At 36.8% G+C, this 14440-nt stretch overlaps 1 protein-coding gene across 15 annotated transcripts in view; it reads left to right on the top strand.

Annotated features, from left to right (window-relative positions):
- Positions 1–14440, top strand: part of Tet1 (tet methylcytosine dioxygenase 1) — a 130272-nt gene that overhangs the window by 47107 nt on the left and 68725 nt on the right. For 2 of the 15 annotated variants that reach the window (XM_048809883.1, XM_048809880.1), the window contains exon 3: positions 13633–13732. The exons of 11 other annotated variants lie outside the window; for them this stretch is intronic. In XM_048809883.1, coding sequence (XP_048665840.1) covers positions 13718–13732 — 15 coding nt within the window. In that variant the 5' untranslated portion in view covers positions 13633–13717. Of the gene's footprint in view, positions 1–1831; positions 1965–13632; positions 13733–14440 lie in introns of all 15 variants that reach the window. 2 more of the 15 variants (XM_048809910.1, XM_048809894.1) reach the window with 1 other exon arrangement.

Genomic DNA, 14440 nt, shown 5'->3' with positions numbered 1-14440 from the left:
GGGGATTTTTTTTTTTTTTTTTTTTGTACCTGGGATTGACCCAGTAAGCCCATCCACAGCCCTTTTTCATATTTATTTAGAGTCCGGGGTCTTGCTGATTTGCTTAGGGCCTCAATAAGTTGTTGAGGCTGCCTTTGAACTCTAAATCCTCCCATTAGCCTCCTGACTGCTGGGATTCCAGGTCTGTCACCATGCCTGGGGAATTTGGGGTGGGTGGGTGCTGAGAGTATAGCAGCTTAAAAAACAATGAACAAGCAAATATGTAAATTGGAAGAAAATAATTTGAGAATACAAAGGGGTTCATGTAAATTTAATAATTTTTTTTCCTAATTAAACAAATGCTTTTAATTTGCACATTATGTCATAAACTGGCAAAAACCGTAAAAGACGTGTGTTCATACAGCAGTGTTTATTCACACCATCAAAGGCACACATGGGGCCGCTGGTTTGCATACCCAGGAACTGTTGTGTAGCATTTTGCCTAGAGAGAATCAGATTAATTTCAGGACTGGATTCTCACTAAACCAGTTCACATACAGTCATACAGTTATTATGAAAGCATGGATATATCCAATGTTTTGAGACCTATGTCCAAAACAGACCATGGCTGCCTGGTACATGCCTGTAATCCAGCAACTCTGGAGGCTGAGGCAAGAGGAAGTTCAAGGCCAGCCCTAGCAACCCTCAGGAAGATCTTCAGCAATTTAGTGAGAACCCATCTCAAAAGAAAATGGACTGAGGATATAACTCAGCGGTAAACTGCCCCAGGTTCAATCCCCAGAGAAAACAAATAAATAAAAGACTCATATCAATTCTGTGTTTTTTGTTTTTTTTCCCCGTTTACTCTTTTTCTGTTCCCCCTGCTGCACCACCCACATTCCCTACTTCAATATTAAACTCAGGGGTTAGGTTAAATATCAGTCTAAGCAAGTGCTCGTCCACTAAGCTACATCCTTAACCCTCATTCTGTGATTTCTAGGAATGGTCCCAGAGACTCTGAGTGAATAAAAGCCAAGTGAGGTTGGACAGACTGGAGGAAAATTTCATTCAGGCTACAAACAGAAAAAACATATCAAATTTGTCCTAGTCTACAAAAGAACATATGCCTTTTTGTCTTAAATATTTATGCTCATACTGTGTTTGTTTTGATGGTGCTGGATTCATCTTCTTTTTTGAGGTGTACTTTTCCTCCTGGATAGTTATTCATGTACTGATTAGAGTATATTCTCAAAAGTCACATAAAAATATGGTGGGCTCACTTGTAATCTAGGATTGCAAGTTCAGAGCCAACCTCAGCAATTTACTGAGGCCCTAAGCAACTTAATGAGACCCTGTCTCAAAAGAAAAAAGAAAAAATATTCAAAAGGAGGATGGGAATGTGATTTAGTGGTTAAGCACCGTTGGGCTCAATCTCTAGTTGCCCTACCCCCTAAAAAATAAAAAAAGTTAGATTACAAATAGCCAAATAATTCTTCATTTGATTTTTGTTAAAGTTTTACTAGTATTTATTCATTTTCAGATTATAAATGGAATGTCATTCAGTGTCGAATTTTTTTTTTTTTTTTTTGGGGTGGTGCTGGATTGAACCAAGGGGCTTTGTGCATGCAAGGGAAGCATTCTACCAATTGAGTTATAACCCCAGCCCAAAAATATGGTTTTTTTTTTTTTTTTTTTTTTGTAGTTGGACACAATACCTTTATTTTATTTATTTTTTATGTGGTGCTGAGGATTGAACCTAGGGCCTTGCATGTGCTAGGCAAACACTCTACCACTAAGCCACAAGCGCAGCTACCAAAATGTTTTTTTTTTTTTTTTAAATACATTTTCAAAGATTTTATAGCAGCAAGAAGGGGAAGGAGCCGCAGGAAAGGTTAACCCTTCCAGAGGAGGCCCCAGTGACCTACCTTCTCAGTCATGGCCCACCTGCCTACATTTACCACAATGACCTATGCAAGAGTTTGAAGGTAACAGTGGCTGTGTGTTCATGTGTTTGTTGGAGATTAAACCTAGGGCCTTATGCCTACTAAGTACATATTCTAGCACTGAGTTACATCTGCTGCCTGAGTGGCTTTCTTTTCATTTTATTGTATTGCATTTATTTATTTTGAGCTATGGTTTTGTTATGTTGCCCCAAGGCCTTGAACTCTTAATCCTACCATCTCAGCCTCCCCAGTAGATTGTAGATAGACACAATATCTTTATTTTATGTGGTGCTGAGGACCAAACCCAGGGCCTCACTTGTGCTAGGCAAGAGCTCTACCGCTGAGCCACAACCCCAGCCCCCACAGTGGCTTTTTAAAAATGTCTTTTCTAAGCAGGACCTGGTGATGCACACCTGTAGTCCCACCTACTCTGGAGGGTGAGCTGGAGGATCACTTGAGCACAGGACTTCAGTGCCAACCTTGGAACTGAAGCAAGACTGTCAAAACCAAAGCCAAACGAAACCAAACAAAAACAAAGGGGTGGGGTTGGGGTTGGGGGGGAGAAACTTACTTTGGAAGTTTAAATGAAAGCAAAGTTTAAAATAGAAATTATTATTATTTTTTTTTAAAGAGAGGGAGAGAGAGAATTTTTTGATATTTATTTTTTAGTTTTCGGTGGACACAACATCTTTGTTTGTATGTGCTGCTGTGGATCGAACCCAGGCCGCATGCATGCCAGGCGAGCGCGCTACCACTTGAGCCACATCCCCAGCCCCTAAAATAGAAATTAGTGTAGTGACATTTGAGTCTATAGGAAAAAGTATTCCTTTTGTTGAAGTTGTCAGTCCACTTTTGATAGTATAGAAATCCAAGTACATATATAGTACACTTATTTTAATGTGATTAATTTTTTCTCAGTTTTTACTTAGAAAACCTGAAACCTTGGGGCTCTGGGTTGGGGCTCAGTGATAGAGCTCTTGTCTGGCCTGTGTGAGGCACTCGGTTTAATCCAGCACCACATAAAAAATATAAGTAAAATCAAGGTATTATTCATATCTACACCTAAAATATATAGATATATTTAAAATGAAAAAGAAATCTGAAACCTATAGAAGAATTTGAGGAATACTACATGGGCTGGGCATAGTGGCACATAACTTGTTATAATTCCAGCAATTCCAGAGGATGAGGCAGGGGGATTGCAAGTTCAAAGCCAACTTCACTGGTGGTGGTAGTGGTGGTGGTGGTGGTGGTGGTGGTAGTAGTAGTAGTAGTAGTAGTAGTAGTAGTAGTAGTAATAAAAACATTATTTTTTTGGCAGGGCCTGTCTAGGTTGCCCAGGCTCAGAATCTCAGAATAGCTGGGTCTATAGGACCCTGAGAGCAAGCCCAGCTCCATTTCTAGGCTGGGTGGGGTAGGATACCAAGAATGACATCCAGGACCTTTCATGAGCTGGACAAATGTTCTAATACAGAGTTACATTCCTAATCACAATTGATTCAATTTAATATTATATACTATACAGTTTCAAATATTTTCAAAGCCTCCCAGCACTGCAGCATGCAACTATTAATCCCAGTGACTCTGGAGTCTGATGAAGGAAAATTTAAAGTTACAGGTTTGCTTTGGCAATTTAGTGAGATCCTGCCTCAAAATTAAAAAAAAAAATTACTGGGGATGTATCTCCATAGAAAAAGGTTCCTGGATTCCGTGCCCAGTACTGAAAGAAAAACAAACCAAACAACAAAAACCCTCTCCTCAATCTTGTTGAGCTACTTTCCTCCAAATCCATTATGGGTCAGTCCTAGAGTGCATCAATTTGCAGTTTAGTCAAACTGATGGCTCAAGTCTCTTTTAATCTGTCTAGTTTTCCCACCTTTGTGAGTGGACATGGGTGTGTTTCTTGCATATGCTTGGAGACTACCTGTCTTTTCTTACATTTTTATAGAATTTTTTGATTTGAAGGTCAAGTGAAAGGCATCAAGTGGCAGTAAAATTCAAGTTTGAAATTGGTTCTCCAATCCATGTTTAGCTGTTAGGGTCTTCCATGGAGAAAATGCAGTGCAAAAGGGTGTGGTTGCACAGGCCCATCACAGCTACTAGGGAGTCTGAGATGGGGATTTAAATTTTAAGGTCATCCTGGGCAGGGCAGGGAGACCTGTTTCAAAATAAAACAGGTCTAGGGATGTTGCTCAGTGGAAAAGTGCCCTTGGGTTCAATTGGCAGTACCCTCCCACATTCCACCCCAACCAAAAAGAGAGAGAATGTCTAATGCTTCTAGATACTAAATTCCTAATTAGAGGAGATTAGCATGTTGCTAAAAATAGGTGTAGTTGCATAAACTCAGAGATTAAATTGATCTGCTGTATCTACACTAGGTGATAATAAAGAAGGAAGATAAAGGAATGTGCCAATCATTGCCTCACTGGAAAAATAAAAAAGGTAAAATTTAAAAATGAAGTAGTGGCATTCATAGAGCCATGAGGAAGTATGGATAAAAATATTACATTGAAATGTGGGTTTTGGTGAACTTTATAAATATAGTAAGGATATTTGTTGATTAAAATATGTGGAAGCGGGCTGGGGATGTGGTTCAAGCAGTAGCGTGCTTGCCTGGCATGCGCAGGATGCTGGGTTTGATCCTCAACACCACATAAAAATAAAATAAAGATATTGTGTCCACCTAAAACTAAAAAATAAATATTAAAAAATATGTGGAAGCTATGTAAAAGTAACAATTTTGTTACCCACTCATGAAATCTAGTTTGTCCTTACTCAGTAGATAGTGTAAAACAGCCAATCTGTGGGTTAGAACATATAATTGGAAATGTAATCCAGCTGACCAAGGCTTAGTTAAAGCCTCTGATATTTAATTACTTAACTATAACAAGGTAGGATCATCAAAATAAAGAGTTACTTGGGCCATATTTCTTAACATAATGTTTTATGATGAATGATATGATTAGAGTACAAGGCCTGACCGGTTGATTTCTGCTCAATACAATTTCTAAGGAAAAATTCTGAAGATTAATATGTGTGCTATTCTTAGGGGATAAATTACAATATCAATAATGTATAATGTATTTTTCTGTTTGATTTATCTGTAAAGAGTCAATCCAGGTGCAATGGTGCATGCCTATAATCCCAGTGGCTGAGGAGGCTGAGGCAGAAAGATTGCAACTTCAAAGCCAGTTACAGGAATTTAGTGAGGCCCTTAGCAATTTAAGGGCTTGGGATGCGGCTCAGTGGTAGAGCATACCTGGGTTCAATACACAATACTAAAAAGAAAAAGGAAGGAAGGAATGAAAACTGAAGTCAAATTTATTGCCCAAGAAATGCAAAATTTGCTTACTTCTGAAAGAAGAAAACCCCTTGGCTTTCTACTATTTTTGTTCATTCTTAAACATTTCATTCTACTTTTTCATGGATTTTATGAAAAATTTTTTAAAGTCCACATAATTTTAAACAAGGGAAGCTGTAAAATAGTACAGATTATTCACATATATATTTCATTCAGTCTCCCAAGTGTTTACTGTATACATATGTTTTTTCAACTTAATGCCACTTTCTCTTTCTTTTAATTTTTAAAAATTTTTTATGTGGGCTGGGGATTTGGCTCAAGCGGTAGCGTGCTCGCCTGGCATGTATGCGGCCCGGGTTCGATACTCAGCACCACATACAAACAAAGACGTTGTGTCCGCCGAAAACTAAAAAATAAATATTTGAAAAAAAAAATTTATGTGGTGCTAAGGATCAAACCCATGGTTTTATACATGCTAGGCAAGAGCTCTACCACTCAGCCACAACCCCAGCCCAAATGTTTACTATATATTTATGTATATATTTTTGCTTTATCTCGCTTTCTTTCTCTATACTACCCCCCCCCCCACATACACACACATCCATTCCTTGAGAGTAAGTTTCGGAAAGGATGTCCTTTAAACCTAAATACTACACCATGTGTTTCCTTCATACAAGGACATCTTACATAAGTACAGTACAATGATGAAACTAAGGAAGTTAACGCTGATCGGATATGATGCGACTCTGGTTCAGTGTACTGATCAGAACCCTATTCTTATTTTCCCCATTGTCCTTGTAATGCTTGTGTATCAAACGATAATCTCATCATATACATGTGGTTATTGTCTTTGTAGTCTTTGTCAGTTATTTGCAGAGTACATTCAATTATTTTTGTAGCATCTCTCAATCTGGGTTTATTTTATGTTTGCTCATGCTTAGATTCAGGTTGTTTTTGTGCTGGGGATTGAACTCAGGATCCCTTATCTATTGAATATATCCCCAGCCCCGTCCCCCTCTCCTTTTTTTTTTTTTTTTGTAGTTGTAGATGGCAGCATGCCTTTATTTTATTTGTTTATTTTATGAGGTGCTAAGGATTGAACCAGTGACTTACACATGCTAAGCAAAGCACTCTGCCAACTGAGCTACATCCCCAGCCCTTTTAATTTTTTATTTTGAGACAGGTTCTTGCTAAGTTGTGTAGGGCCTTGCTAAGTTGGTGATGCTGGCTTGAATCTTCTTGCCTTAGTCTTCTCAGCAGCTGGGATTATAGGCTGGCACCTCCATGGCCTGGTACGATTTTTGTTTGTTTGTTTGTTTTAATTTATTTTAAGCTTTAAATGGACACAATATCTTTATTTGTTTATATTTATATGGTGTTGGGGATTGAACCCAATACCTCACGAATGCGAGGAAAGCCCTCCATCCACCACTGAGCCACAACCCTAGCCCCAGGTTGTTCATTTTTAACAAGAATCTTACAGAGATGAATTTGTGATCTTCTAAGTGTCTTGTGATGTCATGTATCTCATTATTATGATGTTAGCATTTATCACTAGGTTAAGGTAATTTCTGCTAAGTGTCTTCAGAAGTCAGTCGTTACCTTTTTCATTTTGTAATCATATAATCTTCTGAGTAGTTAAGAGCATGTACCTTTTCTGTAGTAAAGGTGTAGCTCAGTGGTTGAGTATGGGCATAGCATGCATAAATTTCTGAATTTCATCCTCTCTTAGAAGAGAGGGAAAGAATCCAAACAAAACAGAATCTGTGTAAATTTTCTATTATTCTCCTGGCCTTTTAGCAATGACCCAGGTTTGTTCTTTTTTTTTTTTTAAGGTACTAGGGATACTTTACAACTACTGACCACATCCCAGCCCTTTTTATGCTGTCAAGGATTCTTATCTGGAAGAAATATTATTATGGTGCTTCATTTGAACCTAACCATTCTATCTTGTGTTACATTGTATCTAGTGCACTTGCTTTGGGCATAGAAATAGGAAATGTCTATTTTTTTTTTGTATTAGAGATTGTACCCAGTGATGCTCTATTGCTGAGCAACATTCCCAGCCCCCACTGTCTTGTTTTTCTTTCTTTGTTCTTTTTTTTTCTTTTAGTTGTAGATGGACACAATACCTTTATTTTATTTCTTTACTTTTATGTGGTGCTGAAGATAGAACCCAGTGCCTCACATGTGCTAGGCAAGCACTCTTCTACTAAGTCAAAACCCCAGCCCCATCTCCAGCTTTTTTTATTTTTTTGGTGGTGCTGGGGGTGTAACTCAGGGCCTTGTGCATGTGAGGCAAGCATTTTTCCTTTTTAAAAAGTTAAAACCAAATTTGTTTCTTCAACTTGTATTTTGCATTTTGTGACAGGATCTCACTAAATTGCCCAGGCTATCACTCTAATTTCTAATCTTGCTTGCTCCACCTCCTGAGTAGCGAGCTGGGATTATAGGCATGTGCTCCCTAGACCTGGCAATAGAACCTTTAAGAAATAATGAAGAATATCTATGTCTCTATTTAATGTCCTGTTACACAGTGTAGCTCAATGCTCAATTTTGGTTTTGAGAAATCTTACTCAAATTACTGTGTGGTGAAATGCAGGCATTGGTGGCGATTGAAACTAACTAGACACAGAATTCCAATGCAGTGTGAAATAGACTTCATTCCTTCTTTATCTTGCCTTTTCTTACTTTTATCTTCTCCCCAACCTTATCTTACCAGGAACTTAGAACAAAAGAAAGATACCAAATTCAGAGAAACTAAGTAGACACCAAGTAAAATTGGGGGGAAAAAAAACAAACACAAAAAACCCCAAAAACTATCAATCAGTGGAAATCTACTGTGAATCTAAAACCCCTAAGCTCTAAAAATAGAAAGAGAGATAGAAAAGAATGTACTGGATAGGACACAAATAATATAAGGTGGTGTTCAGTGTATAGATGAGAAACAAAACAAAACAAAATTTTCTTATTCTCTCTTTGTGAGCTTTATATCTTATATTAACAGCAAAGACATAACTACAGTCTGTTATAAAACCAATGAATCAAGATTAATACATGAAAGTGTAGCCAAAAATTAATGTTTTCAGAAGAAAATGAAATCAGTATGATTGAAATGGAAATTCGGGCTGGGGATGTGGCTCAAGCGGTAGCGTGCTCGCCTGGCATGCGTGCGGCCCGGGTTCGATACTCAGCACCACATACAAACAAAGATGTTGTGTCCACCGAAAACTAAAAAATAAATATTAAAAAAAATTCTCTCTCTCTCTCTCTCTCTCTCTCTCTATCTATCTTTAAAAAAAAAAGAAAAGGAAATTCAATGAAATCTTTCAAAATGCAATAATTTAAAAGTTTAAAATCATCACACTGAAATGAATTAAAACAAGTATACAATGGAAAGAGTAAATTTACCATGTACTGAAATTATACATCCATTCCTTTCTTCCTTCATTCCTTCCTTCTACTGTGGATTGAGCTTACAGATGCTTTACCATTGAGCCACATCCCCAGCCTTTTTTATTATTTTGAGACAGGGTCTAGCTTAGGTCTTCTCTAAGTTGCAGAGACTGGCCATGAACTCACAAGTCTCTTGTCTCAGCCTCCTGAGTCACTGGGATTACAGGCATGTGTCATTGCACCCAGCTATTGCTTGGACTTTTGATGTAACTGTTAGCTAAACCAAGTCATAAAGACTTATCTATAAATCTATATTTTCTTCTAGGGTATTGTTAGTTTAGCTGTTACCTTCAAGTTTTTGTTATATTTTAAGTTATTTTTTCTATATGTGGTATAATATAGGAGTCCACCTTATTTCTTTTGCATATGTGGCTCAAGCCAAACATCATTTTTAGGAAGGCCTATTCTTTTCCCATTGAGTTGTCTTGGCACTCAGAACATTACTTTTGCAATTCATTAATGTCTTTGTATATATCAGTCAGTTGTTCCTTTTTGTTGCTGAGAAGTTTATTGTAAAATGTACTACATTTTTGTTTATCCATTCTCTTGTTGGTAGACATTTGAATTATTTCCAGATTTTGTTTATTATGAATAAACCTTCTATGAACATTCTTGTACAACATTTTGTGTGTGTTGTGCCTGGGTGGGCATATGTTTTCATTTCTCTTAGATAAATAGTGGAATTGCTGAGTAATAGGATTGGGGAATGTTTAATTTCAGAATCTCTACCAGTCATCAGGATACTTTCAGTTGTCCTACATCTTCACCAACATTTGGTTTTGGCAATATTTTCATTTAATCATCCTTGTGGAAACAACATTCTTTTAAATTGTCACCTATTGCATGGCTCTATAATATCAGCTTAAATTTATTTTTGAATAATATTCTTATCTAAAAAAAATAGTCTCATGTATTAAATTACACTAATGTTTAAGGGAAAATACTATTATCCAGGAGAATGAATTGACTTTGACTCTTGAAGTATTATAGTCATTGCTAAAATAAACAGACTTGATTGAACATAGAGTTTTTTTAAAGGATATTATGTAATCTATGTAAATATAATATTGAGCCTGTAATAACAGCATGAGGAAGAATGATGTTGAAATTGTAAAGTGAGGTTTTGTTTTGGTTTTTATTCTAAAGGCTTGTGGCAGATTTTGGTAGATATACAAAGGAAACTGAACCTGTCTTTTAGTTTTGCCATTTTTTCTCAATGTTTGGATTAAAGAATAGAACCTAGAGACCAGGAATTGAAACTCAGGATGTTTTACAACAGTACACAGAAGTTTATACTCAGTCTAAAAAGTGTTCACATTTCTAATTAATATGGATGGGATCTTCTAATGTTGACAGGACTCAGAAATAAAAGCTCTCAAATAGTCAGTGAGACAGGCAAGGTGGAGCATGTCTGTGATCTCAGTGGCTTGGGAGGGGTAGGCAGGTGGATTGCAAATTTAAAATCAAACTCAGCAATTTAGTGAGATCCAAAAATAAAAAGGTATGGGATGTGTCTCAGTACTCAAGTGCCTCTGGGGTCAATCCATGGTACAAAAAAAAAAAATGAAAGGAAAGAAAAGAAAAGAAACATCAGTGAGTTGATGTTATAAGGAATGGAGAAGTTTTCAGGAAATTTTACATTAATAAGAATCTTTTTTGTATGTGTGTACTTGTAGATGGACAGAATGCCTTTATTTTATTTATTTTTATGTGGTGCTAAGGATAGAACCCAGTGCCTCACACATGCTAGGCAAGTGTTCTGCCACTGAGCTACACCCCCAGCTGGAGAAAATCTTAAGTGCACAATTTCATCAAAGAAATAAAAATATCCAAGAAATAAAAAATGTACAACCTCTATACTAATTTGAAAAATGTAATTATTTTACAATACCACGTTTGGCCTTGTTAATTCGGAAAGGTAAATGTAGATAGGGGAAACTTCATATATTTTTATGGCTTAGAGTTCCATCCAGGATCCCTCATTATATTTAGTTGTCTTTGCTCCTTAGATTCCAGAACACAATTGTTTCTCAGTGTGCTTCTCATTGACACTTGAAGAATCCTGATCTCTTACTTTTGTAGAATGTCCCTTATATTTGGCTTGTGTGATACTTACTTCCTCATAGTTGAATTTAGGGGCACTCCACCACTGAGCCACATCCCCAGCCCTATTTTGTATTTTAGAGACAGGGACTCACTGAGTTGCTTAGTGCCTCACAATTGCTGAGGCTAGCTTTGAACTTTCGATCCTCCTGTCTCGGCCTCCTGAGCCACTGGATTACTTGCTTGCACCACTGCTCCTGGCTTCTCATTGACACTTGAAGAATCCTGATCTCTTACTTTTGTAGAATGTCCCTTATATTTGGCTTGTGTGATACTTACTTCCTCATAGTTGAATTTAGTATATACATTTTGGCGGGCGGGGGGGGGGAGGGTAAGAGTTTGCAGAAGTGATGTACCCTGTCTGTATATCATAAAATCTCCTATGGTTTATTTTTCATCTCTTGGTTCAGGTGTAAGTCACATTGCTTTTCTGTAAAATTAGTTTTGTAATTAACAAGTATTTTAGTGGAAAATACTTAAAGACAATGCAAATATCCTGTTTTCCATTGTATTCTCCTTCTTCTCGTCCTTCTTCATTTTCTTGGTAGTGGGGATTGAACCCATGGATGCTTTACCATGAGCTACATTCCCAGCCCTTTTTATTATTTTTGAGAAAGATTCTCACTAAGTTGCTGAGACTGGCCCTATTTTGTCATCTTCTACCTCAGCATCCTGAGTTGTTTGGATTACATGAAGATAATCACCAACATGCCTGGGTCAATTATATTTTCAGTGACTACTTTTAGTATTAATAATTATTACATCCAATAGTTATTAAGATGGTGTTTACCAAATGCTCATTATAAGTTTATACCATTCTTTCTACATCTACTATTGAAAATTCTACTGGAAAGATGTGCTGTCCATTTTCTCCTACTTGCTTATTCATTGACTGATTTGTTAATGAATATGAGCTCACAGCTATTTTACTCTGTGTTCTGTAGTTCACTCCTATAGTAGTGTTGTTTGGGGAGGTGCTGGAGAGCTAAGCAAAGCCTACTGCTTGCTAAGCATGTGCTCTACCTGTGGCAGTACTGAGCTACATGTCAAGCCTCAGATTGACTTTTTCACTTGCCACTTCAACCTCCAATAGGTAAAACTAGGGCTGATGGATGGGGAGGTAGGAGGAAACAGCATATAGCACTATTCGGAAGTATTTCCTTATTTCTCTAGATATCTAAGCAAAGGTAAAGAATTACTTAATGGAGGGAACTCAGTCTACCCTTGCCATAAAGGTGAACTCCATGTCCCTGAAGATCTCTTATAACTTTTGAGGTCCTTTTAGTAGTTTAAGCAGAAAATACATATGGCTGCTTCCTAACTTCCTTAACTAGCAAATTGTGTAGCAAGGCCTTTGCATCAGAGGATATCTTGCTTCTGGTATATCTGTGACTTAATTAGTAAGACCCAGCAAACACTCCAGGCAAAGGGTGTGGTATGTAGATGTCCACCCTAAATTATCTATGTGTGCCAATCTCATGAATTCCTCCACTTTCAGATAGCTGGGTTTCTGGATCTGCAACTCAACACAGACCTCAAGGTGACCTTTTCTGGAATGTATGATGGAGATTATTTTGTTTTCTAATACCAAGTACATGACTGTGTAAATCATGCCTGCTGACACCTCAAATTCTCTTTCATTTCTTCCAAATTTCATCCTTTATTTGTTCCCCCAGTCATTTACATATCTTTCATTTCAATTCTATACATCTTGCTCATTTCCCTAATAATTCCAAAAAGGAATATAATAGTTTTAACATGGTTTTATTTTTTTTAAAAAAATTTTTTTAGTCATAGTCGGACACAATACCTTTATTTTATTCATTTATTTTTATGTGGTGCTGAGGATCAAACCCAGCGCCTAGCGCCTGCTAGGTGAGCTCTCTACCCCTGAGCTACAACCCCAGCCCCGCCCCCCGCCACAGCATTTTATTCTTAGTATATGGTTTTATTTTGTTTAGTTGTTGTTGTTTTAATGTCAGTGCTAAAATTTTGCTCCTTTCTAGTAGCTTGTTGCATTGATCTGGTTTATTACTGGCTCAACACTTGATTTTTGATTGGGTTTTCAGTTGATGGTTAGTTAGAAGGTTTTAAATTTTATTTGAAGCTGCTCTAGCCATATTCCCTCAGTCCTGGCAAGAGTCTTTTGTTGACTGTGTTGAATCCAGCTTCTGGGATCCCTAGTTCCTGGACTTACTTTTTTCCAAGCTGATTTGTCCATATCAGTTTTGCAAGTAAAATACCAAGAGGCCTTGTAGGAATTGCTTCATTATTAATGTCCAAATGTATAACATCTGCTGAAGATTCCTCCTGAAGGAGCCTTGTGTTCTCAGAAGTCTCATTTGTTTCCACTGCTGTCATCTCATTTGTTAGCAGCATCAAAATGACTTAAGAACAGGCCACAAAAGGCTCCTTGGCAACATTCCAGAGAGTTACAGAATAGAAATGTTTTAGGGTCAGTTTGTAACTTTGTAATTTATAAAAGAGGAGAGAAAATTCAACAGTAACAGAAAACCCTCAGTGTACACAGGCTAAGAACCCATCTTTTTATGATGCTATTTTTGTGTATTTTGATTAAAAATTTAACATTCAGTGGTATTGGTCTTTACAACCATTGTGAGTTGTATGACCTTAAAATTCAGTGTTCTCCTTTTTAAATTATACAATACTAATCTTTTGGAACTATGGAATTCAAATTTTTTTCCTTTATTGGAGATTTATGTTTTCGTTCTGGCCTTTTCTTTGATTTATATTGTATAATACTTAAGAATTTTATAAGGTTTCTTGGTGTTGTTGCTTATTTATTTATTTGTTTGTTTGTTAAAATGTGGGTCTTACTATATTGCCCAGGATGCTGTCAAACTCCTGTGCTCAAGTGATGCTCCTGCCTCAGCCTTGGTAGCTGGGAAGATAGGTGTGTCCTTGAAGGCATTTTATGAGGAATTTAAAGGTACAACCCCATATTTTAATTTGTTTATAACTGTCAAAAGAAATACTTATAAGGAAGAAACTAAACACAGTGTCCTTCTTTATGATTGTAGCAAGTTATAATTTTAATAAATTTTGTATAATGCTTTTTAGTAGTTGTAATGTGACTACTTTATGTCTGCTGATTTATGTATACATGTGGGGAATACATCTGTATCTATAGATATAGGTAACAAATATATATTTTTAAGGGGCTGGGGATGTGGCTCAAGTGGTAGCGCGCTCGCCTGGCATGCGTGTGGCCCGGGTTTGATCCTCAGCACCACATACAAACAAAGATGTTGTGTTTGCCGAGAACTGAAAAATAAATATTAAAAAAAAAATTCTCTCTCTCTCTCTGTCTCTCTCTCTCCCCTCTTTAAAAAAAAAAAAATATATATATATTTTTAAAAATATTTTCAGTTATAGATGGACACAGTACTTTTTTTTAAACTTATTTATTTTTATGTGGTACTAAGGATTGAACCCAGTTTCTCACATATGCCAGGCAAGTGAGCCACCACAGAGCCACAGCCTCAGCCCCAAATTAGATATATTATATATCCAGACATTCATAAATTTAGATGGATATATTGATATATAATGTATAGATCTATATACATATAACGTATACATATACATATAGAGAAAGCATATATATATATATATTATGTAATTTTTTTTTTTTTTT

This window comes from Marmota marmota, unplaced genomic scaffold (assembly GCF_001458135.2).
Source record: "Marmota marmota marmota unplaced genomic scaffold, marMar, whole genome shotgun sequence".
NCBI classification, from domain to species: domain Eukaryota; kingdom Metazoa; phylum Chordata; class Mammalia; order Rodentia; family Sciuridae; genus Marmota; species Marmota marmota.
The sequence above is the reverse complement of the archived record's forward strand: the minus strand, read 5'-3'. Positions and strand labels throughout refer to the sequence as shown.